The sequence below is a fragment of the Gavialis gangeticus genome, unplaced genomic scaffold (assembly GCF_001723915.1).
Source record: "Gavialis gangeticus isolate Ggan-Ray unplaced genomic scaffold, GavGan_comp1, whole genome shotgun sequence".
Classification (NCBI taxonomy): Eukaryota; Metazoa; Chordata; order Crocodylia; family Gavialidae; genus Gavialis; species Gavialis gangeticus.
In genome coordinates, this window is record NW_017728996.1 from 25,874,256 (window position 1) to 25,900,422 (window position 26,167).

At 40.3% G+C, this 26,167-nt stretch overlaps 1 protein-coding gene across 8 annotated transcripts in view; it reads right to left on the reverse strand.

Annotated features, from left to right (window-relative positions):
- Positions 1–400: 400 nt before the first annotated feature.
- Positions 401–26,167, reverse strand: part of SEMA6D (semaphorin 6D) — a 30,879-nt gene continuing 5,112 nt past the window's right edge. Inside the window, exons 2-19 of one of the 8 annotated variants that reach the window (XM_019504195.1) lie at positions 14,939–15,094; positions 14,479–14,590; positions 13,840–13,900; positions 13,697–13,759; positions 13,504–13,605; positions 13,161–13,251; positions 12,767–12,886; positions 12,200–12,288; positions 11,250–11,467; positions 11,009–11,140; positions 10,655–10,810; positions 10,401–10,574; positions 9,577–9,717; positions 9,400–9,477; positions 8,345–8,406; positions 7,929–7,985; positions 5,918–6,085; positions 401–4,048 (exon numbers count right to left, since the gene is read on the reverse strand). In XM_019504195.1, the coding sequence (XP_019359740.1) occupies positions 2,745–4,048; positions 5,918–6,085; positions 7,929–7,985; positions 8,345–8,406; positions 9,400–9,477; positions 9,577–9,717; positions 10,401–10,574; positions 10,655–10,810; positions 11,009–11,140; positions 11,250–11,467; positions 12,200–12,288; positions 12,767–12,886; positions 13,161–13,251; positions 13,504–13,605; positions 13,697–13,759; positions 13,840–13,900; positions 14,479–14,590; positions 14,939–15,047 (3,237 nt within the window). In that variant the 5' untranslated portion in view covers positions 15,048–15,094 and the 3' untranslated portion in view covers positions 401–2,744. Of the gene's footprint in view, positions 4,049–5,917; positions 6,086–7,928; positions 7,986–8,344; positions 8,437–9,399; positions 9,478–9,576; positions 9,718–10,400; positions 10,575–10,654; positions 10,811–11,008; positions 11,141–11,249; positions 11,468–12,199; positions 12,289–12,766; positions 12,887–13,160; positions 13,252–13,503; positions 13,606–13,696; positions 13,760–13,839; positions 13,901–14,478; positions 14,591–14,938; positions 15,095–26,167 lie in introns of all 8 variants that reach the window. The other 7 variants (XM_019504194.1, XM_019504197.1, XM_019504199.1 and 4 more) reach the window with 7 other exon arrangements.

The following is a 26,167-nucleotide window of genomic DNA, read 5'->3' on the forward strand; positions in this document are numbered from 1 at the left end:
AAGTTACAGTTCAGATTTCATATTGGGGTGTGTTGCATATTTCTCAAATTAAATGCATCTATGTAATGAATCGTGTGGACTAATCTGACCCAGTATTACATTTTTCTCAATGCATGTTGGTTGCTCCACTGTTCTATATTTAACTCGGAAATCTGACAGTTGTCTGCACGCACTGTCTCATGAGCCTGCATGTCAACATTAGACTGCAATGAAAATGGAAGTATACCTGCATGCCATGCTATCAGCCATTTGCAAGCTGCATGATACCCAGTAATGCTGATCAGGGGATGTCTCTGTGGTTTCTTAATGGAGCTGTTAAAAGCAAGCAGAATGCTTCCTTCACTGTAATCAGACAAACAATACATTGTATAAATATGTTCAATGACAATGAAGTTAGACATCTGGTACACTGAATATTTTATTTCGACTTTACATGCGGTGTTAAAAACCCAAAGAACGTATTATTTACACATCCACAATACAAGTTTACAAGATATCTATACATGTTAAAGTACTCTATAGTATAGAGCAGCTTTGTTTAAGGGTTACTTTTTATGCCGTACCATTAAAAAAGATACAATCTGTGTTTACCTTTGCACAAATGGATAAAGCATCTGTATTATTAAATTAACAGAATAAAGACTAGGTTGAATGTTAGAAATTTCAACATAAATACTGATAGAACTCACATTACCATCTACAAGGCAGCACAATGTTACAGAAAGTTATCAGGGTTCACATACATTTATGGTTCGGTTTCACACAAGTCTGTATTAATATTTGTAAAATGAATTTAAATCGGTTTCTTGTCACTTGACAAATGAGTATTTTTAATAGTTATTAATCTGTAGTGTTTTAGTTTCAAGACTGAAGCATTTAAGAAAAGAGATGAGGGGTTTTTTTTGGATTCAGAGGTCTCAAAATTCGTTACCAAGAACAGCCTTAAAGGGGGGGAGAATAATTCTATCCTTTATTATTTGTTCAGTAATAGCAATCCAGTTTTCAGAGACTAACTCTCTCTCCCCTCTAGCATGTAATATAAATCGCCATTGTCTCAGAAACCAGTTGAAGTTATTTGTCCCCTAATTCATGAATATTCCTTTGCTGTGGTTATTTCTACAGTTATGTTCAGTACACAATGTAGTAGTGTGTAGTTTGCAAGCTAAAATAGCCATCTGTGGTGAACATCAGCTGCAAGTAGATACTGTAAAACCTACTAAATGGCTTACACAACTTCAGCAGGTGTTCCATTACCCTAGAAACCTCATTTGATTTCACATTATAACTGTTTGATCCTTAGGAGAACTGGAGTGGAATGTTTATCATGGTAAGGTGATTTAATGCTGCTGTCTTTTTGGATTGTAGGCTGCCTTTATTTACCATTAATTATTCCTGCTTTATCTTTTTTTCCGGTGCTTGTTGAGAGAATTTACAACTGGCACTCAGGAAATATGATGTGCACTTGACAGAATTTTAGTACTTTTATCATTTGCATGAATAAGGCACAAAATGCACAGATTCAGGTAAACTCACACATAATATTTACAGAATATTGTCATTACCTGCATGACTTTGGAGAAAATCCATACATTACACAACATAAACATATTGATTGCACTACTGTTGAGTTTTCACAGACTGCTTCTCCCAGGCCAATTAATGTTTCTTCCTCTCTACAGACAAAAGCCTATCAGAGCGTAGGACGTTATTAAATGCAACAAAAAAAAGTGTAACTGTTTATCATTAGACAGGCTTTGCCTAGTGTGTTCTTGATTACTAGCTGCCCACAATGAGAACGACAGGGGCTCAAATTCACAGTGGCCAGGTACTGGATGGGGGAACTGTAGAGATACAGTCAGAGTCCCCCATTCCACCCCAAAACACTAGATTTGAAATGTACAGATCTGAATCAATAGCAGCATAATACAGTTATTTAGAATTAACAGATTTGCACCCTTTCACTGTGTTACTAATTCGACAATGTATATATCCTTTGGAAGGTGGCTGAGATGCACAGTTCCTTCCTAGCTGTCTCCAAACTGAACCCAATGGACTGCAGAAGGAAGAGTCGTTGGTTGTTCAGTCATGCTCAGTGTAAACAATTCTGTAGCACAAAAGATGCAATGGGAATCTAAATACATCCTAGTGTGTACAGTACACACTCACATACACGTGCACGCACAGCTTTATCTGTGGCATAAACCAAGTGCCACGCATGGGGGGAAACCAGAATGCTACAGTTGGGCCAGAGACTGAATTCCAGCAAATCACTTATTTACCCAGATATCCATTGAGACATTACCATTTTCTGACATTTGTGCAAGAGGCAAGGTGAATGCATACATATCAAAATGTTCACATTTAATGGGAAGACCACACATAATGGCAGTCTAAAATGGAACCCATTTTTCAAGTATTTGCTTACAGATTTCTCCAAGTACATTATCACTATTTAGAACGGTAAAGTAGCCCCCCCCCCGTTGTGCTACATGTCTCCTTAGCTCCAAACAAAAGAAATGTAATGACCAGCACTTTCTTTTGTTTTTCTGTTTGTTTTTTAGCAAGTACATTATGTCTTGCAGTAGCTACGTGTGGCAAGACACAGATGTTGCTGAAGTGAAGACAGTTTCTTTGGCCACTTTGTTCTCTTTAATTACAAGCAAGTCTCTGCCTTGTAAGTCTCCCACAACATCATCTCACAGCCAGGGTAGGCCGATACCACACTCTACCAGAATACACAAGCCCTAGTAGCTGTATTTGTTCAGTGGTCTGACTGAAGTCGTTTGAGGAACAAATGAAGGTTTTGGTGGTACATCGGGTTTTATGGATGGTGTCCTCTTTATCCCTGTACGAGGAAGGGTTCCGTTGCTTGTATAACTGCTCTGCCTCGATAAAGAAGGTTGTAAATGAACGCTGACTGGCGTCCCTTGAATGTAGTCCATCTTTGTGCCAGTGGCAGATGGCATATACCCCCCACGATTAATACTAGGCTGTCTGGATAACAAAACACCGTTTGGTGAGTTTAAGTTTTTAGGGAGTGCAGATATTGAATGTCTTTGTGAAGAATTTTTGTGATAGCCCCTCTGTCTTTCTAAAGAGGTCATTGGTACTCCTGGGGTGGTTGGGACATCCACCCGTTTCGTTGGACTATTTCTGGGAAGAGTAGATGGAGGAGAGTATAAAGATGCCTCCCTGTTAGGAACTTTAGGGGGAATTTCGGACATATTTCCCATTGAATCCAGCATTAAAGTCTGGTGAGCCACTTGAATGTCTCCCATAATTGCTTTGGGATTACTAGTAGTTTCATTTAAATGTTTAAGAAAATCATTCAGGGTGTTCCTGGAATCAACAGATCGCCTGTGGTCTCTTTTGCTTGATGGTTTAGTGAGAGGGTGATCAATGTTTTGCATCTTTTTGTCTGCTTTATGTGCATTGGAATTTGAGAAAGAGGTGTTGTAGTCATGGGTAGCATTGGGAAGAACAATAGCACTAGGAATATGCCCATGACTTAAAGGAGAATGGGGTGGGGGACTGGAAGGGAAAAACTGAGGGCTTTTTAGAGGGGTTTCTTTTCGTGAAGCATTCAGATTGTTATGCGCCTTCTCTGACTGACTTTTCATAGCTTGCAGTGTTTTTTGTTGAAGTACTGGCGTGGATTCAGGAGTCGGAAGTGCAGCTAATTCTGGAGGCTGTCCTCTGTGGTCCATTATCATGGACTTTGTATCACCGTTGGGTGGCAGTTCTTTTCTGCTAGTCAACAGATTTGTATACAGTTTGGGCGAATCAATATTTTGCTGATATTCCTTGACAGGACTGTCAAACAACCCATTCAGCTTAGCGAAACTTCCGCTGGAGTCTGTACAGGACTGAGCCGATTCAGCATCCTTGTGTATTTTTCTGGATTTCCGCACAAATATATCTCGGTAACAGTAAACAGCCACTCCTGCAATAAAGGCTCCCAGGACAAAAGCAGCAAAGACGCAAGTGATCAGAACATTCATGTGTACCATTTGGTTGGACTCTCCTGACTGCACTTCCCACCTTACACCTGTAACAAACATACAGGATGATAAATTAGCATGTATTTGACTTTCATGTTATCCAAAACAAAAGCAGCCTCTCTAGATGAAGGACAGCACTATCTATTTAGATGAGTGGTGTTTAAGATAGATTAATATTAATGTAATCATCTACGTACTAGAGACTGTAAATACTTTTATAAAATTCAGCTTACAGGTTTAGCACTGATCAGCCCAAATGGAGACTCTCCATTTTATCTGACAAGAAAAAGACTTGGCAGTGCTTTGCTTCTGAAAGTACATCTAGTTATATACTGTACTCTCTTTGTCAAGTTCCTATCTTTGTCCCCAAATATCCTCTAAGGCTCATAAATAGTGGCTTGTATGTTATTAACATTAACGATTTCTGCTGGAAAATTGGGGTTAGAAGGTGTTACTCTGCCAGACTTCAATTAATAACTCATGGAGGGATTTCTCTCTCAATTTCCTGTCCAACTCATAAATCAGTATCAAAAGAGAGACAGGATTATGCAAATGTTGTGTATATACTGGGTTTTTATAGCCATGTTAATACTGTGAGAAACATATAAACTAATGCATTCCTACACTGCATAGTTATCTAGTTATACATTTATACAATTCAAAATAATATTATTTTATTAATGCAGTTTACTATTTTTCTTTTTTGTTACTTAGTAATGAGCATTCAAGATTGCATATCATTTAAAAACATATGGTTAATGAAAGGTTGTAGGAGTTTGCTAAAATCTAAAAAACATTTAACTTAGACCTAGAAGAAGAATAAATGTTGCATTAGTTTGTAAACCGAATATTAACACAAAATCTCTCAGATTTCTGAGCTTGTATTTTAAAAGCAACCACAGACATCTTGTAGTTAAGACAATGTTAGTTTTTAAAGGTAAATCTGTTAAGTATCCCAGGAGATAGTAAAACAAAGAGTGAAGAAATATTTTCTTTTGTTAGAGGGAAGAGCCTTTGAACATTGTCAATGTTCTGGATAATAGGGTTTAATGCTTTTATATAGGAGAGGAAAGGTAACAGGAGTAAAGGTTCACTAACAGAAATGACACAGAATGTGAATGAGAACATGTGGAAATTATGACAAAAATATCGATTAAAAGCAGAACTCAAAATAACCAAAACAAAAAATCACAAATGTACTGTCATATAATGGCTGAGAGGAAACCTGATATTTTTTTTTAGAATAATAAAATCAAGGGTTTTTTTTTTGTCTGTTGTGAGCTTTTCAATAACTACAGAATTGTGCAAACATTACTGTTATCAGAACATCGGAGGCACCAATAAAGTCTCATTTGGAGTTGTGCCTCTTTTTTGTTCTTGTTAATCACCCTGTCTTGCTGAACCAAAATCTGTTTTTGTAACAGCCTATGCAATATTTCACTTGAAAGAGAAAGAAAGGAAGATGAACTGTTTGTAATATATAAAATTGTATTGAGCTGCATACATATGCAAGCATAGTGGGAGGGTCTATATAGCTGGATTAGTGAAAGCTCTAGCTCATTTTTAGAGCAAAAATTCAGCATATTTGATCTTAAACAAATACATTTGTTGTGCATCTTGAACCCCATGCTGATTTCAGTGCCAGTTTTGGAGTGTGCAAGGAATAAAGACATGGATTCAAAATCTGCATTCAATATAGCCTATTGCCAGCCATAAACAGTGTGAACACCACTGTGTTATACTTGGCCTTTGTTGGCTAAATGGGCACAAGAATCATGTTTGCACATTCTGTATAGTAATGGGAAAATGGCATGGACTATCTTGTCATGATAATGATTGCTACAGTTAGATCTCTGAAAATGCTGAGACTATCAGGTTTCCATTCAGCTGTAATGTATTCCCTGGTAAGGCCTTACCCTTTGGGACACCTGATAATGGATCAGAATAATCAGAAGTGTTTGGGTCATCTTGAACTACAAATTTCCGAGAGCCAGTCACTTTAGGTTTCCAGGAACCAATCACTTTAGGTGATATAACTGGGATACTTGCCATTGTGGTAATGGAAGCTGAAGAGAACTCCATGTCTGTGGTGGCAAACAGATTTTTATTAATGTGTATTACGGTCAGGCTTTCCTTACTGTTTCATGGCATTTCTAAGTTATGCCTGGAGAAGGTATTTAATGGAAATTACATGTCAGGGCAGAACGTGACCCTTACACTTTACAGAAGTATACAGGGCTGATTAAAATCAATCATATTAAAAGGCTACATTAAGTAACATTAAAACTGCTATTCAAAAGCCAGGGAAGTTGTATGTAAAGCAGTACAAAAGTTACTGTAAGCAACTGAAGAAAGGGGGACCTTATGCTGCTTAGCTGCTATTCTGTTTGCTTGAGGCAAGCTACTTCATTTTATTTCATAGTTTTAACAATCTTTAAAAATCGGTTATAAGATGTATACTAGTGACCTTGTAAGAGGCTTTTAAGTACAGGTATTCCTTAGATGCCAGATCAGCTCCATCAGAGGAAAAAGATTTTTTTTTTTAGCTCCAATATTGTAATGGCTCCTACAGACCTCTGTTGTACAGATCCTTCTTCATTTGTAATGGATTTGTTGGATTGCGTCATGGCCGACATGGTAATGCACATGAGCTGCAGGCATAGTAAGCCTGATATTCTACAGTGAGCCTGCTTGCCAAATGTAAATCCCTGATTCACGCGAATGTGGCTGGGAAGTTTTAACCCTGTGTGCCTGAAAGGGGGATTGACAGGGGGAAAGTATATATGTGATATATGGTAATTCAGGGCTTGAAAATCAGGTTTATTATGTCACTGTCCTAAAATACCACACTGAAAGTTTAATTGATGAAGTAAACATGCAAGTAAGTAGTACTGAAGGAAGACAGTTGCCTTTTTTCCCTCTAAATTACACACTCATTTACATGATGGGTAAATAAATCTGCAGAATATTTGTTTATCAAGCAGGAGTCCTTGTTGAGTTACAGAAGTGCAAATACCATTAGAAACAAAGCACAAAATGTTATGTGTTGTGCTCTCACAACTTAAACAGAGAAACAGATTATTTTTTCGGATTTGGCAAACAGAAAAGTGCCCTTGGGCTGAAACCACAGAGAGCAAGTTTTAGTCTGGAGCACGCTTCGGAGAATATGGGCCTAAGCATGCACCTGTTGAAGTCAATAACAGTTTTGCTACTGAGTTCAACAGACTAGCACCAGGCCCTATCTCCCTGGAAAACAGGAATCCATAGTGAAAATACCATCAAAATAAAACAAAATAAAATAAAACAAAACATTTGAAGGACAAAAGGGAGGAAAGGTCCCTATGACAACAACATATCAAGGTCTCCATTACAGCAGCAGTCTGCTATAGTCCTTTTCTGCTACACAGCTTTGGATGTTAAATGATTTCCAATAGCACAAACTATTTAGACATTTAAAAAATGTAAAAATGCACATTTAAAAAAATGTGCATTTGCTTGATAAGACTTGGGGGTGGGTGGGTGAGGGAAACAGGGAGCAAGAGAAGGAGAGGAGAGGAAAAAAGGAGGAAAATGATGAAATTCTGCCATCCATTTACTACCGATGACTAAGAAGGGCATTCACAAATGCATGGTTGGGGAACAGAGTAAAGCTTAGTGGACTTTCGTGCAGTGAAGATGTCATCTATGTTAATCAGGCTCTTTAATAAAAGATGTTTTTTCAATAAATAATGAGCTGTTAACATGCGGCTACAAAGGGTGAAGTGCTGAGTGAGAAGAGTCTGGCTATCTTTACCATCAGTGGGAACATGAGTTTAAGCACAAAAATGAAGGATTGCCAACTGTGCAAAAGGAAGGAAAAAAGGGCTGAAAATGCTGAACTGAAGGAAAGAAAAGGTCATTAATTCAAAAAAATTAAAAAAAACTAACCAGATGTTGGGTCGCCAAATATTTTGTAATCTGGTGTAGTTGTAGTAGGCAAAATTTCTAAAAGAATTAAAGGAACAAGTAATCAGTGAAAAGTAACCAAAAGAAAGCAAAAGCTCTTAAAACCTGAGTAACTGAAAATCAAAAAAGAAAATACTATTGGTTACGAAAAAGAAGTTGTTAAATACTTTGCTGTAGACCCCAGATAGCTGTAAACTGGTGAAAGGGCAAGAAAACAAGGTAAAACTTATCTGCCACCCAAGACCAAATAGCTCAGCTTTGTGGCTGTTCATGGTCACACTAGGTGATGTGTTCAGAGTGTTACTGAAAGGCTCATAAATTTAACATCCATAATGAAGCGTGGCCACAAACTACTGTTGACATGTTATAAATTAGCAGTAGTGACTACTATGCCTTACCATGGCAGTCCCCAAGCTGTCCTGTATTGCCAAATTCTACATCTTGCTCATATCCTCCAGTGCTGTGGTTGTATGAAACAAACAAAGAGAACCTGCAATTAACAGCATTAGTAGGGAAACAAATGATGATTTTCTGCTGAAAACAAAAACCGGAAACACATTTACACATTTTGACATTCACAGTAAACATACAGCTACGAGGACTTGTACAATATCTGATCTTAGAAAGACTATGTATTAAATACACACATTCTATTAAGGCTTTCAAATTACAAACACCTACACCAGACTATGCAACAGCTTATGTGGTCATGTTAATCTTATTTCACCTCCAAATGCTAAGGCCGTGCTTGTTTTTAGGTGCAATTGTACATCTCAACTTAGGTCAACTGGAGTTTGTACATGTTGGTCTAAGATCAGTACTGGCTCCATTATATAGGTCATATTTATCAGTATATTGGTCATGCAATGTGCTCCAGTGACCTGATTCTACATTATGCCCATGGAAGGCATCAATATATACACATACAGCATATTCAGGAAAAGCTGCAGAAATCTTACATTCTTTCTGCTCTTGTAAAAGTGAAGAGAATTAATTTAAATAAAAAAGTTCAGATCCAACATAAAAGATTTCAGCTGTAAAGGAGACCCATTTCTGGGTAGTTAGGATTATTGGCAAAGGAGCAACCCAAGTCGAAATACCTCCTTGACTACTGTGTCCTTCTGGCAGTAACTGCTGCACTGTGATACTCTCTTTACTAAGCTGATCGTGTTTATGCTTAGTAATTTGTGATTTCACCAAGCTGCTTTTCATTTGGATATTTATAAGTTGTTCTTAACTAAGTTAAATTCCCCCTGAAATGAAAGTTTTCCCCAAAGAAAAACTGCAGAATGGGATCACACGCTAGCATTCTGTAATACTTTTATAACACTAAAAAAAAAGATAAGTAGTGAATGAGAGCATGATCATGTATATCATAATAAATGCTTGTGTGGTATACAAACAGAGGCAGTAACTGTAGATATGTTAGACTGATTTTTAAAATAACACTTACAACATGCCAGGTTTCACTCTTCCACATGTCCCATGGTCTAGCCAGCCACAGTATGGATCTCGGGAAGCAATACAAGACCTGTGCAAGATCAGACCAAAGAAAAATGCTTCTTTTATTGCTGTCACCACCGATTTCTGTGCCTTTGCTTTAAGGGAGAGTTCAGGAACACAGGCTTACTTTTTACATGCTCCATGACGCTCACAACGACTGAGGGGAATTCTGATAACGCAGCTAGAGAAGGCCACGAATAGAGCATGGTGCTCTTTATCCAGCTGAAGGGAAATGACTTTTCTGTCCTCTTCACTCTCTGCATTACACCTGTTGGGTAACAGTCATTTAAAACTGTTATTTTAATAAACCTGTGCAAAGTTTACACTGGGAATAGTCAATTAAAGTTATTCGGATTCCGAAAAATTGAAACTTCACAATTACTTTTGAAAAAAAAGGTACCCAAGATACGGTACTTTATTATTACAGTGATGAGCACCCGGTGATGTCCAGTTAATTTAATCTATTTTGTGGGGTGCTCTCCATACCATGTATCAAGGTTTTGGCTCTCAAATTAAGTGTGGTATGGTACAATCTTTGTATCACATAGAAAATATCTAAGCCCCTTGCGATTTTCAACATGTTTAATACATTTATCATAAACCAGACATGAAAACCTGTTCTGGGTGCAGAGTACTGCTATTCTATAGCCAGAAAAATATAGCTACTTGTAGCATAACTAGGCTGCAGCAATGACTTAATGAGGGTAGAATTAGAGTGCTCTCACTACCCACACAGGATGGCAAGTGCTAAAACATTTTCCAGTTATTCAGCAGCACATCTTTACCATAAAGGTTTGGGACTGACAAATAATGTGAGAAGCTTGGTGAGAATATATTTTTTTAGGGAAAAGCAAAAGCCACCATTACCAATTAGGTCACACAAGCCAATGACTAAATGAAATATACATGGGAAGTGCTCTGGAGGGCAGTTCTTGTAAAAATAATACCTACTTTGCATGATTGTAAGCTTCAATCTCTTCCAGTAATACGCTGTCATTCAAAGAAAAAGGCCTGGTCTTTGCCAAGATTTTAAGTACTACTCCAGCTTCAGAGCCAACAAAAAGGACTGTGTAATTCTGATAGGGTCCAGCAGAATGATCTACTGTGATTGCTGTCAGCCTATACCTACCAAAACCAAAAAACACATTAATTTGATTGCAGTCTGTTGGGTTTTTTTATATAGGCAGATATATGTTACTTCCTACCTGACCCGGGTCTTTGTGAACCAGGGTTCTTCAATGATAGAGGGAACGGCAGAATCCATCAAAGGATGGGATTTGATGAAGGATAGGGTTTCGTCTGGGAAATCAATGGAGGTTTTGTAAGCTTCTGCTAGGCCATGTTTTGCACAGCAGCCAGGTCTGAAAGGAAAGCAACATTTTTTGTCTCTTGATATTTTCGCTAATGAGAAGGGGCACACGTTCTGAAAGAGCAGAGTGCACAGTTCAAGTGAAAACCGCTGCTTCTTTTTTACATGACAAGACTCTCACTATATCATTGATTTAAAGGTGGCTGTTTACAGGGACAATATTATCATGTCATAAGTAAGAATCTTTTACCTTGGCTTTGGTACTTTGTCTTCAGGTACAGCTGTCCAAACGGAGTCTGGAGTCTTTTGTTCTTTAAATCTCCCTTTGAAGACTTTCTCAATGTCATCCATGCTGAAAGCACATACTGCTGAACCAGGGATGCTGTAAAATAAGAAAAATCATTGCAAGAATTCAGACTACAATGGTTCCAATATTAGTTGTAACAGGGAACTGGAGAACTTCTTTTGATGTTAGCTTGCTCATCTCTCACCTGTTAAGCTGCGTGGTGAATACACCGACAACAGTAGGGACTCCATTGATTTCTATTATGTCTGTGATAGACTGCAGAACATCAAAGTAGAAAAAAGAATCCCCAGGAACAGAACAGTTGAGCCGAGCTTTTAGAAATGAAGTCCAGTGTTTCTCCAGGACTCGCTGGGAACCACCCATGTCATTTTTGCATATGCGTGCTACACGAGAATACACAGCCTGCATGGGGAAGAAAAGGTAGAGAGGAGCAGGACTTGCGAACTGCTGGGAAAACAACCCCATTTTCCAGACTGTTAATAAAACATCAGGGATAATTTTGTTAGCAGGAAAATTGCTGCCATATAGCTGCTTTCAAACCCTGTACAGAAAGGAAATCCAGGTTTAGCTGCAAGTGCATGGGCATTTTAAAGCATCAGTGAGCAAACACAGCACTCCCAGCCTTGCTTCCACCTTTTCTCAAAATCATATTGTTACTGAGATTTAAAGACTTTAATTAACCATGTGTGAGGGGTTTAATAATTTACTAAAGAATATCCTTCCATGGTGAAGCAGAAGTATCATGTGCTACATTAGTATGGCTAAATTATTCATTATACAGAGAGATGAGGGAACCTCCTTTTGAAATCCCTTTTTTAAACATGTAGGCAACACCAGAAAAATCTGCTGTCTCTGGAGTCAGGAAATGGAAGCACTAAAGGATACCTGTGGAGACCTCTGTGAACAAGACAGAAATACTAAAAGCCTAAGGCTGAAGTTACCACATTACACATTGTTCTGTTTTTAGTGACAATTAGAAGGACTGAAACAACTGTATTGACTTTACACCAGGGCATACTGAGCGTTGCAAACTATGCTTGCTACAGACGATATTTTCCATGACAAGCATATCTTGCTCTCCTTAAGATTTTTTATTCTTCATCACTTATGGTGACACAGCTGATTTTTACCTACCTTGCCTAAATTGTTATGCTCTACAGCAATTTCTCGAAAGAAGAAATAAACGTAGTTCCCATATTCTATGGCATGCAGGAAGTGTGGCTCTGTAAGGCAGAGGGAAGAGAAACCTGGTTACTTGAACCATTTGATTAACAGAGGATACTAACTGCTCTGCTTTCCCTTAGTTACATGCAAAATAAAGTGAATGGCAATATTGAAGACACTTTAGGAAATCCAAATATGGGTGTATTCAAGCTTAAATGAACTTGTACTCTTTAATGTCAGCTAATGGACTGTAAAAGGGCCTCCAAGGAATTGTATTACAGCTAAGGCCTTTGTTACTACAGATTCATTCATTAATGTACTTAAATGGGGTGGGGGAGACCCTTGCATTTTAAACAAAGATTTTGCTTTATCATCACAAAGTTGTATTTTATCTTTATGATCTTGCTATAGTAAAAGCTGCATTTATATTAACCTGGTGCTTATATATAATCATGCTGGTAAAGATGTGCTTCATTTTCAGTGCCAATGAAATTACATTTGTCATATACACTGGGAAATATTTTTTTCCAAAATTACCTTTTATCCACTTAGAGTCATATTTTATTGTTCTGAGGGCAGATCCATCTCCCATGCTGCGATAAATAACAGCATCACTTGCCAGAAAATCTGCTACTGTAGCTGAATACAATTTTCCATCTAAAATAAAAGTTAAAATGTGGTATTAGCAGACCATGAATAATATATACAATTCTGACTAGCCTGTATTCTTCTCATTTTTTACTGCCACTCTTTCCCCAAATTACTCTAACCTATGCTTTAACAGTTTAGCTTCTAATCCTTTGGAGGCCCTTTGAAAAATTTAAAACCAGAAGCACCTTGACACCTGCAGCTTTTCCGTGCCTTCTTGTAAAGCCCTCTGGCTCCTTCTGTGTTATTAATCATTTAGATTCATTACAGCAAAAGTTCTTACCAGCAAAGAGGGCAACGTTGGTTTGTCTGGCATCGAATGGGCATCTTGCCAAACCGCTAATTTCCTCTCCGTCATACTCTAAGGTATTCAGCTAGAGAAGACAAATAAATCGTTCAGCATGTGACTGCCATTCTAGATATCAGTATTATGGGATACTACTACTACTTTGACATACACCTTGATTTTGCATGTTGCTTTTTTTTTCATATTTATTCTCATTGTTCAGACCTTTGAAAGAAAGACATACTTTGCAAAGGCACGCTGAAAACCTTAACCATCACTACAAAATTATTTTGCAAGCTAACAATAATACAAATCATGGTGTATTATTTAATGAGCTTACCCGATAGTATCTGCACATAGGATTAAATGCATTTGTTCCACAGACAAACACCATCTCATCATTCCTGGGAACAAAGACTTTAATAAAGTTATGGCATTCATCCTGAAAAGAGAGTAAGTTACATTAACAAGAGATTTCCCATGTGCAATTAATGTTATTATTGTTTTTGCTAGTATGTATATGGTAAGCATACTTTGTGTTTGCCTTTCATGGCACAGTTCTCTCTGTCCTGCTGCCTGGATCTCCATGTCAATTTCTGTTTAAATAAAATAAAACTATAGTTCATTTTTTATATTGAAAACTCCTTTAAAAATATGTTTTTCTGCACTGGCTCACCTTGCTTGGAGTAACTTCTGCTTTTGGAACTTCATTTAAGTTTACAGTATAAACTTGATCTCTATTGGAAACAAGGGAATAAGACACATCAGGTGCGTGCATAAATATGCTGGACTTTTGGGGAGGGTTATCAGTATATGTTTATGATATTTGCTACACAAAGTGCATGTATTGAAGCACTTATGGATTTTTCTGGGCTCAACAAAGCAGGGCTGACATGGAGTACTTTGGGGTTCTTTCCAAATGATGGGGTTTTTAGCTAGAATTTGCGTTTTTCAGCTCCTGTACGTTAAAAAGCACAGCCTAGATTGCAAATATGCAAATGTTTTGAACTGTTTTCCTACAGCCCTGCTATGTTGTTCCAAGCTTTGGGATGATCAGAAGTTTTCACCATGACTGTAATGTATACGGTGGAAAACAGAATTAGAGCACTGGGCTTACTATACGTGCAGTAACCACAGCCCTCACTCCCATCTTTATTCACTGGACACACACATTGTATATTTCTCTAGGAGGCTTTCCCCAACTTAATTCTCATTTTCACTATATTCTGCACTTTATAAAATGAATTGCACACATTAGTGCAAAACCAGGAAAGAAAAGAATTTTAATCTAATAAACTGACTAAAGGAAAATTACCTGCCAGCGATATAAAGTGTGTCTCGAATCTTCAACATCAGTTGAAAGTCCAGCCTGTGTTGAGATTCATTGCCTGAAGGGCGTCCTCTAAATACTGGATATTGCCTTGAATCTGCAAGTGAAAATGGGCTACACCATCACTCAGGATTATAGAGCTAAAGAATCAATATACAGCATTGATTAGCTGTATATACTAGGTGTAGAAGGGTTTAAACTAAATTCCTTGAGTAATGTCTTGAATATAAATGAATGAAAGATGGCCAATGTCAGCAAATGCTCTTTTTACAGAAGTTATTGCTTTATTTCTGATTGCTTTTTAAAAATGATTAAGCGGTCTACTCAAGACAAAGAGCCAGTAAATAAATTTGAATTTAAAGGGAAAAATCATTGTCACTTGTCAACAAAAAAAACTGCTCTTAAACAATTTTCTAGTATTTAAAGTAATTTGCAAATTACTTACAATGGTAGTCAACAACGTTAATAGGGTCCTCATCTTCAGGAAAGCTGACAGCCAGGGATTGGGATACAGTCAATAGCATCATGCAGACACAAAGCAAGAGGACCCTCATGGCTGGTGAAAAACAGCACCACCCTCTTGGTAATCCTATTTAACTACCTGTAAAAGACAAACATGTTGATGAGATTTGAGTCCTAAAGCATGATAAAAGCAATTTCTTATCATACATACATATATATATAAATTATGTATATTTTTAATGTTGGCAGTAATGGTGTAAATTAGCTTTTATGTATATATTGATGAAAAACTGTTATGTGACCGTCCTGATTAAAGCTTTTCTGAAATGTAGTGATGGTTGCTAATATTTATAGGCATTTCAGGGCTAACTGACTACTGCTGTCCTGCCTAAATGACAAGAAACACAAAGAGAACGTGCAGGCTGCTGACTTAGCAAGAATATTGTTAAAGTTAGGCTTAGAATTCTAATTAAACTGTAATCTCTGTCTCTTCCCTCTGTCACCAGATGTCATCCAATAAAACCCTTCCCCACAAACTATCTAAATTTACCCACAAAAGTCAAGACACGTACACACAAAACACCCATGCTGCTTTCCAGCTTTAAGCCTTGTTTTTGGCTGAGCCATCATAATACTGCACTACCAAGAAAGCAAATACTGGCTGCCTTGCCTTTTGAGCGGTAATGTACAGGTGTGTAAGATGAGGCCCTTTCTGGTTTGGCAGGGCTTATCATCACTGTGCATATCTTTTTCATGGGTGGGAAATGCAAGATGCAGAGCAATGGCGAATCAAGCCCTAAGAGGATGCTTTCCCCCCAGTTATGCAAATAATTACCTGACACTGGTAATTATGAAGCGCCTGTTGTTCTAAAGTACTCTACAGGTTGTGTAGTACGTGCTAGGTCACTACGCACATTATGCAAATGGGGCAGTATCACTATACAGCAATACTTGCAAGGGAGAAAGTGAAAGGTTACTTTTCCAATTGAAACCACAAGGGTATTTTAGCAAACATAATGCAACTACTCAAGTTGCAATTTGGGCAGGATGCAAGAAAACGTTTCTCAAAGTTAAATGGGATCTTTAATGACCACAAGTGGTTTGGGCATGAAGTTTATTTCTCATTAGAAACTTGGCAGCTACAATACCGTACCCTCATTGTACCTTCTGGAGGCATTTGTTCCATTTTGACTTACAGGTCAGATGAGGCGCTGTATTGACTAAGTCATAAACACTGCATTCTGCAGTTATTAAACTATTTGTCTTAGGAAAATAAAACAAATCTTCCCATTCCTAATATTTCTGCAATCTGCAATCAGTCACGTATACAAGTCCATATTTGTTATCAGCACGCGGTTTTAGACCCTGAGAAAGCAAAGTATTTAAACAATTATTTCTAATATTTTGCATACCCAATAAAAATGTTTCTAAATGTTACTGCAAGCAGAAGTGTTGCTACCAGAGTGAAAAGCTAGACTCAGTTACTGATCCTAGCATTGATTCTGTGCTAGGATTCTCCAGTGCATACAGCTGTCAACCTGTGAATGCTCAGGCTAGACTTTGGTGAGACCAACCTCAGTGGAAATAGAAGTTGGCAATGAAGCGCATGTGCAAGTTCCTATTCATTAAAGACTGACCTGAAAAAGATGCATTTTTAACTGTTAATGATGTTTCTGCATCTCAAGGCCACCAGTCCAGAACTGATGGGTTGCACTCGTAGCCAAGATTGATGAGCACTAGTGGCTAATAGACACTAATGATTCCTGGCACTTTCCCTCTGCTCTTCCTTGTCCTGACACAGCCTCCTCAGCTGAAGCATCTAGCATTAAATTGCTAATGAATAAACTTAAACAAACTGGAATTAATAATGTTAGTCAAGTTGGTCCTTCCTTGTTCAAGTCCACAGCAGTGTGAAACATTACACTTTGTGGCTCCTGGGTGCAGAAAATGGTTAAAAATTCTTTCTGCAACCCTAACTGTGGAACTTACAGGCTCCAAATACTAAAACTATTATTCAGGCTAGGGAAGAGGCCAGGAGAGGCACCAAAGATCTTAAGAGCACTGGTCCAACACAGCAGGTGTAACTAAATGCTTTCTGATAAAGTTCCCTGTAAACCTCCTCCCCTTCAGTTACTGGCTGTCTAGGAAGAGGCCTGGGGTTAAGGGATAAGACCATTCATTCTAACTGACCAGGGAGCATTCTTGGCATGGTAGGATTTAAAATGATAGTACGGGAATCAGGAGATGTTGCTAATCAAACAGCTGACATTGTAATGTAGGGACATTTTGTTCCCTTCTGTGAAATAAACACCTGCCAAGGTTTCAGAAGGCATCTTCTGGGATCGAGGGAATATTATGTACAAGAAGGACCAAAGGAGCATTTGAATAAAGTTCACATGAACCTAAGTATAACCTCGGTCACAAAGAGCGGGCCTGTCTCTAATACTTCCTTCTTGTTTCTGAACCAATTTTAAAAAATGGCAGCAAAGAACAAAGGGAAATTAAATTGCACGAGACAAAAGTATGGTTAACCCCCTCTCCCCTACCCCCCAAAAACAAAAGACCTGATCAAAGGAAAAGTGCCCCCGCTCCCAAATAATGGGGGCTTGCCTTCTCAGAGTCAAGGCCCAGGAGGTGCAGTGCTAAAGTGCGATGTGTCACAGAATATAAAATAAGTGGGTGAGTTTCCACAAAGACATTTTTCTAGGGCTGACACCAACAAAGCTGCATTTAAATCTTATTTCAAAACAATTTGTTCCAAGGTTAACTTTGTGAACTTAAAAGAGGTAGGAATTGTTATGTCTGATGATCCCTTTTAACCAAACTTCACCTTTCACGAGCCTCTATCAGAGGAAATGTCTACATCAGTGTGAAGGACAGATCTTTGTGATGAAGAGGCAGAAGATCGGATAGGGAGAGCTGTACAGGGTCAGGAAGCCATGCCTTGTGAGTTAAGACATAGTGATTCTTTTATTATACTGCATGTTAAAAGTGCTGGAAGAAAATTTATATCAAGTCCTGTTTCCAGTCTGTGTAGGAAGACAAAGGCAGATGCATTGTGAAGGCTTTAGGATCAACTGACTCCGCTGCCTGGTGGTTTGGACAAAAACAGCCTGAGAACAGGTCCGCCAAGAGAAAATCTAACTTGAAGAATAGCCTGTTCTTAGATTGAATGGAAAACTGACTCAATCAGGCCCTCTGACAGCACCACCTTTGACAGCCAGGTGCATACTTCTGTTGCACGTAGATATGCTTTTGTAAAATAGACGTAATTCTTGCCTCATTCAACCCTGTTAATGGAGGGTGCTACCTGGGATTATAAAAATGACAAAACTGAAGTATCTGTTTGGACCAGAAAGGCCTGATTATAAATTGTTGGAAATATCTGCCCAGAGGAAAATTTAGAAAACAATTGTGCTCCCTGGTCTGATATTTTCAGCCAGGCTTCATACTAGCCTTTGATTAATTTTGCCTGCAAACTGCAGCACCAGCACTTTTGCTCCCATAATTTATTACAGTTGCAAATTTTGGTAGTTAAAATACTATTATCCCCGTTTCACAGATGGGAGCTGAGGCATAGACAGATTAAGGTAGGCCCAACATCTATAAAAGGGGACACATTTTCAAAAGAGCTGTGCAGCCAACATACCCCTTTGAAGACACTGAATGTTGCTGTGTTTTAAGGCTGCATTTCTAATCACTGAGGTGACTTGGCCAAGGTCACCCAGAAAGTGCCTCAAAAAGCTGGGACTGAACAGAGCTCTTTTGGATGCCAGTCCCAGGCCTTTACAAAATGGTACAAAAATACAACTGCAGTTCTTCATTGGCACAAAACTGCAGTTGTAAAAAAAGAGGCCAGCTTGGATGGAAATCAGTCAGCCACAGTGTACTGGGCTTACTAGGTAAGAAAAGCAGGAAGTTACTCCAAATCATTAATTGGCTATTCGTGGCTAGGGCTGGTCAAGCCTAGATAAGAACATTGTTCTCGATTCCTGATGACAGAGTACTAAAAAAGCAGAATAACATATTCCCTTAAAAATACAAGCCAGACTTCAAACAGTCTCACTTAAAAGGGAAAAGGCTAGTGTTTCCTAGTCATTAATCTACTCCAAATTTTGTCAACTTATGTGTGACATTCCATCAATCATCTTTCCATGCTCCACCATGTAAAGGAGGTGGGGGAAGGGAAAGGACACTCAGCCAACTGTAGACAAGCAATAAATAAAATAGCTTAAACCCAACTGATGGAAAACATTGTTTCCACTAAACATCATATCCAAAGCATTTTATGCTATAAACATTTCATAAATTACTAAGCACAATATGGAACATGGTATTTCTAAAGAGCAATGCAAGACATGATAGAAAGAAAATATCCCAGACTAACAAAGCTCATAAGCAGAGCTGAACACTATTAATCATGAGAAGGGGAATGAAACCAGTTAATAAAAACATGGAAGCAAATGAATTGTCTTAAATGACGTATTGCCAAACATTAGCAACTTCTTTCTATACTAGTCACAGGGCAAAGGTCGCAGATGAAGAAAAAGGATTTATTTTGGGAAGTGGTGCATCTTGGGAGAATATGGCATGTACACAGGTGAATCCATATGTGGGCAAAATAACATGGCCTACATATTACTGTTGGGTCAAAAAATCGTAACTAACTACTTCTAAGATGGCAGAAGGCAGGGCAAGGTGGCACCTTGAAGACTAACTCATTCAGAAAGGTGTAAGCTTGTGTAGGCAGCAGCCTGCTTATCAGTTGCTATAAACCATAGAATCATAGAGAAGTAGGACCTCCAGTGGTCATCTAGTCCAACTCTGACCCACCCACCCCCGGCCAACTCCAATGGACTTGCAGGCTAGGGACAGACGTTCAAAAAGTCTGAGCCTGAATTGACTCAATCTTTGCAGCACTGGCGATGCACAGAGGGTGCACGTGCATCCCCTGAGGTCCACCGTGCACCCCCTGGAAGCACCAGCCACGAAACCAGAAGTGCCAGCAGAAGTGGTTTTGCTGGTTTTGTTGCTGACTTGGCGATTGGCTGCTGGGGAACCCTCCCTCCACCCCCGGGTCAGCAATCTGGTGCCCCCCCAGACTTGGAAGGCACCAGCCGCCCATGCTTTGCAGGTTAGTGTAAGCATTCTTCTCTGCCCTTCCACAGGAAGCTGAGCTGGTGGGGGAGGGCACATGGCCAGGCCCCAGCAAGCCTGAGTATGACTGAGGAGAGGTTTTTAAACCCCCACCCTGGCCTGCAGGGTTCAGAGGGTGGGGGAAGAGGGAGCGTGGCCAGTCAGGGGCATGGTCAGATGCCCGTGGCGGGGGAGAATGAGGAGGGGGAGATCCCTGCCTGCTACAGCTGCTCCCTGACAGCTGGGAGTAATCCAGGCACACAGATCCTCTGCCTGGCCCCAGAGGGGAACTCTTCCCCTTCCTCCTTCCCTCCCTGCCTCCGCTGTTGCCTCCCCAGCTGCAGCTCAGTGACAGGGAAGCAGAGCCCTCGTTGAAAGCAGCCTGGCCCAGCGTGCATGGGCTGTAGCTGGCTGGGTAGCGGGCTACTCAGGTTGGCTCAGAGTCTCTGCAAGGACCCATGTGTCTGCAGCCAGCCCACACGGCAAGTGACTGCTGGGCTCCGGGCCCACTGGCACCTCCGAGCCAGCCCAGGTAGCCCACTGCCTGTGTTCCCTGTGCCCAGGCTGGGCCGGGCCAGGTCAGGCAGGGCAGCATGGCACAGAGCCCTCCTCCCTGTCCCACTGTGGTGGGGGGGAAGGGAGGAGCGGGAAGAGCCCCCCCCCCTGCACTGCAGTGCTGGGGGCTGCTCTGCCCCAGCTGTGGTCCCTGGGTGGGGGGAGGGGATTAACTCCATCCCTGCCCCTTTGGCCTTAATGGGGCCATGCTGGGATGGCTGTGGTCCCTGCTGGTGGGACAGGGAAGGGAGGTGGGGAATAAACCCCTTCCTGGGCACTCTGACAGAGGCTGCTGCCCCTCCCTGTCCCCTTGCTGCTCCAGCAGCAGGGGCAGAGGGCATGGCCCTGTTAAGGGAAAGGGGGCAGGGAGAGGGTTAATTTCTCCCTCTGTCCCTTCTGCCCCCAGGGACCACAGCCAGCCCACAGGCAGGCAGACCCCACCTGTTGTGAGAAGGGGAGTGGAAGGAGGGCAGAATTAACTCCCACCCTGCCCACTTTGCCTTAATGGGACCACGCTGGGCTGTGTCTGGCCATGTCCCTACCCCTGTTTTGGCTAGAGAGCACAGGGGGTGGGGCCAGCCCTTCTCTCTGTAGCACAGCCCAACCTAGCCCATTGCAGCAAAGCATGCTGGGATGCTGGAGGATTCTGGTTTAACTTAAACCAGGAAGGGGTCTGGGACAGAATCTGTATAAACCGGTTTGACCCAAATCAGTTAAGTCTGATTCACTCAGTTAAGTCTACATTCAACCAGGTGCATCTCAAACTGGGTTCAGCCATCTTTCAAACTGGTTTATATGCACTCAACATCTGTTCTGTTACAGGTTTAAACCAGTTTCTGATCATTTAAACTGGTTTATGTGTAACTTCTGTCCCTAGCCACAGGGGGTAGGGATACTAAATAGAAAGGAAGAAAGTCATTTAAATACAAAGGCTAGGGACCAGGACATGAAAGGGCAGGGGGAGGGGGCACACCTCTTTCTATTTTTACAGAGGAACTTGAGTCATTACAGGGATTGTGTGATGTGGTACCTGTAATAGCTAGGTATCAGGCACAATGACCCCGAAGGTCCATGTAAGTCCCATGGTCCCGGCAGCATGGAGGTGCATGTTTCTGAGAATGCACTTTTTTGTGAAAATTTAAGCTTTTAATGACTGCCCTCCAGTACTAACATGAGTACAAAGGTTTGTTTGCAGGAGATTTTTTTTCTCTGATTGCTGGCTTGTGGATGGTCTGCTGAGTTTTTTTTGGCTCCTCATTCACAAGTGGGCAGATACGTTTGCTAAAAGCCACCAAATGCCTAATGGATTATTCTTCTGCCACTTCCGTGTGATACCAGAATAGTAGTCACTGAGCATCTCTCTGAATTTCCTATAGAGGGGAATCAGTTATTCTCTGAAAAACTACTAATGAAATCTGGTCTCAGTGACATTACTAGTAGTTTTATATTTGACTCTAATGGAGATAAGGCTTTACACTCTATGTATGCTTGGTCAGCTGATAAAAAATATCCTCAAGTGGGAGGTGGAGGGACTCAAAAGATTCAGACCCTGACAGCTGAAGCCAATCACATGAAAATATATGGTCTTGTTTCAATACTTGCCATGCAGTTCGATACTTCCCTGTAGTCATATATACCTGGGCAGCGTGGATTTATACCATGCACAAATATGAAGAACCAAATAACCCAATGGTTACATTTTAAGACAGGACAACACACCCATTTATATATTCTAAATCAGAACATAAAAGCAGCAAAGGCCAATGACCCAAGCCCAGGACTGATTACGCTATTGCGGGATGGTGTTCCAATTTCTTTCTGACTTATCAGTTTTCCATGTGGTGAAATGGGCGTGAGATGCTTACAACCTGGAAGCAGTACTTAATAGATGCAAAGCTCTTTGATATGTTGGTATCTGTAAATAGCACTAATTTAGCGATCAAGGTCTCAAATTCCAACCTATGCCAGGACCACACCTAATTTTTGAGCTGGTATGTTAGTCATGGGTATGTTATCTGGTTTTTTACTGGTGGAGTTATAAATATACAGTCCTTTGCCTGAATACACTTGTAAGTGTATACAGATCCCTTGAACTGGTATACTGTATTTCCCTTTTTCTAGGGGAATAAGATTTTACCAGTGTAAGCACATTGAGTTGCATAACTACATCCACACTAGGCTGGTTGTAGCTCTGTAGCCATACTGCTGTAGTTACAGTAGTAGAACTTGTGTCCAGGAAAAACCTATTCATTTGCTTTATGCTATTTCTTTTAATGTGTGTGTTCCTTTAAAGACACGTTCAGTAATATTGCTAAACATGTTGGGAAATGCTTGGCACAGTGTATTTGATTTATATTTAATTCACAATCTTGGCAACATGCATTTTGGAGCTGTGACATTAGATTATTTTTGGCTAATTATCAAATAAACGACGGGAAAGGAAAATATTCTGTACCTTTGGGTTACAATAATATGCAAATTTTAATTATTCCCCATTTAAAGAGCTTACTTGAAGATTACATAAACACATCAGTCATATAATGAACTGAAGAAAATATGTTTATAAACTATATATACACACACATATATAGTATATATACATATAAAACAATATATAAACATATTTTCTTCTTATGAATGTATGTATGTATGCCTTTCCTAAACTGTACCCTACAGTATCCAGATAGTTTTACATCTTACAGTGACACTTTTTTAAACCCCAGCTCTGGAGAAATGTAGACTATTTGGAGCCATGCTATTAATTGTTTATGGAAGTGCAAATAACTAGTATGTCACTTTAAGAGACTGCTTGCCTTGTTTAAAGGAATCTGCATTAACACCTTTTGATTGAGATCTAAGTAAAAAAAATTGTTTAATATTAAAGTGATGAAACCCTACTACTGAATGTCACAGCTTTGATCTTAATTGGCTTATGGTAGTGCTAGTTACACTTCAGTTGTTTGCAGGCTCTAAGCATTACAGAGAGCGCAGCCCCCTTACTCTAGAACAAGCTGACAGAATGCTTGCAAAATGGATAGGATGACTTTTAATGATGCAAATGTTTAGTGGTTGATTAGGCGCACTTTGAGGACTGAATTCTCTTGTGATCAAGGATTTACTCAAACACAAGGTAGTTTCAGTAGGAGATGAAATAAGAGGTAGGCCAAAAATAAATGATTACTTCAGCTATATTTATTTAAGCTAATTTTGAACAGCTAATGGGAGTTCATTTTCTGTCTTTGCCAGGCTAACACAAAAGTCCTCCAGCTGAAAGCAAACTTTGTTTTTAGCCCATATCTACTGTCAAATCTGTCCTCTATTCTACATAGCTCCTGTGGGACATGCTCCCTTTGAAAGTTTGCCAGGGCCTCAGCCTGGTGACAAAGTGCAAGGTACATTTATTTATGCAGTTTCCTGGTTAACCACTTTACCAGGCCTACATTTTAAAGAGTTAAGCTGCTTGTGTTGAAGTGAGACTCTTCCATGATCTGCTGTTGTTACAGTGCTCACAGATGGCAGCCTAAGAATCAAGAAAGGAGTTCAGTGCTAGATGGGGTTTTTTTTTTTTAGTGTTCAAGAAAAGTGCCAGATTGCTAGCCCTTGAAGCTCTCAGGTCTCCATTTATTCCCAGAACAGGTGCAGCCTAAATAATAGTTTTGACATAGTGCCCTGACCCTGACCTGCAAAGACCAATGCTCCCTCCAAGAGAATAGTCTGGGGTCTCTAAAGACACAGGTATCTTCCTTTCTTTTCCTTGTGAGCTCATTAGCATGCTTCACTGGGACCCATTAGCAATTAACTCTTCTGTGCCCATTTGTTAAATGTGTGGAGACCATTTGGTGTGAACTTTCTTTTAGACTAAAATCTAAAGAGGGACTTTCTGAACTGCAGCCATGAAGATCCAGATATCAAGTATTATTAGACTCAGGCTTGAATAAAATGTAAGGAATATGTTAAAAAAACGTAAGGCTAAAGCGCACTAGTATCTTGCACTGCTGGAGACTTATGAAGGTGAAAGAGGATTTAGTCGTGGAATTGCAATTTCTGGCGCACGCACAGAGTTTTGATCCCCCGTAGCCATGCATTCCCCTGCTGCACATGCTCAGTAGGCTGCACTCTGCCTTCAAAGGTGCCTGGGGATGTGGCATAAATCCCTCAAACACCTTGACCGGCAGTTTAATGCTGCAGGGTCTCCTACTTTTTAGCCCAGTAGCCAAGGCATTTGCCCGAGAAACAGGAGACTTAGGCTCTGCACCCTGCCTCACCTGCATCATTTGATGAACCTGCATTGTTTGCTTCTAAGCAAAGTTTCTAACCAGTAGGCCACAGGCAGGTAATACCTGAAGCACTCTTCACCACCCTCCCACTTCATCTTGAAGTTGGTCCACTGCGCAGCTAGCAGGAAAGATATGTTGAGCTAGGACAAGCTAGGCAGAGCATGGGTGACTGAACGAGATAGGAGAGTACTGAAGAAGGCGGCTTTGGGTTCTGGTCCTGAATGGGACAGACACGCTCACTGCTGTATCTGCATTTTTATCCACAGCCTTCTCCAGCCCTCCCTTAAAGTCCACTGGGCAGCTAGAAGAGGAACATATGTGGTGACAGAAGAGTAGCAATCTTAGGTAAGTTGGCTCAGCAAAATATAGTCTGCCTTGACAAAGAATGGTTGCACCTTTTATCCAGTATTAAATGCGAAGTGCAGTGGTCCTACTTCAATAAGAGGGTTTTCTGGGTGATGTTTGGCTCATAAACTGGTATTTAGTGCACTTTGGTGAAAAGCAGAGGATGCAGGGTCAAGCCTCCTCTGGTGATCAGAGTCTGTGTCCCCTGGCTATTGGGCTGAAAGGTCATGGGCCCTACTCCATCCTCCTTCCTGCAGGTACACAGAGAAAGCAGTGCTAGTCCACCACAGGTGGGAAAAGAATTTGAACTGTGCTGAAGTGTCAAAAGTTGCCATTATGTGGCTATGTAAATGCTATTTAGGTGTGTGAAGGTGAATTATTATTTAGCCACAAGTTACACAGCTATGGGCCATCCTATCACCAATTCTAAATAGCATGTGAGCTTGCACAAGCCTTACTATTTCTCAGCAGTGGGCAAAAATGATATTTGACCTAAATGGTATTCCCTAGAACTCCTACCAAAAGCCGACATGCAACTCATGGATTAGTGTGTGAGGTAGAAGGCAGTGAGGGTAGTAAGTGGGCTGTTCTGAAAGAGAAAGGAGGTTGGACAGGGAGCATGTACCTTGGCAAGTGGCATGGGTGGGTAGTGAGGAACTGTGTGCTGCAGAGGGGACACAGCTGCTGCCTATCAGGCAGTGATCCAGACACAATAGCTTTGAGTCCATCAATTCCCCTGTCTTGTACTGCTTATCCAAGAAGTAGGATGGTGGTGGTGATGCTGGATAGAAGGTGACTTTCTGGGCACATGGATTTTGGGTACAAAGGCTGCTGGGGGTGTAATTAAGTGAATGCTTGAAAAAAGTAAGGGAGAGGAGGGAGTGATAGTTGGTAAAAAC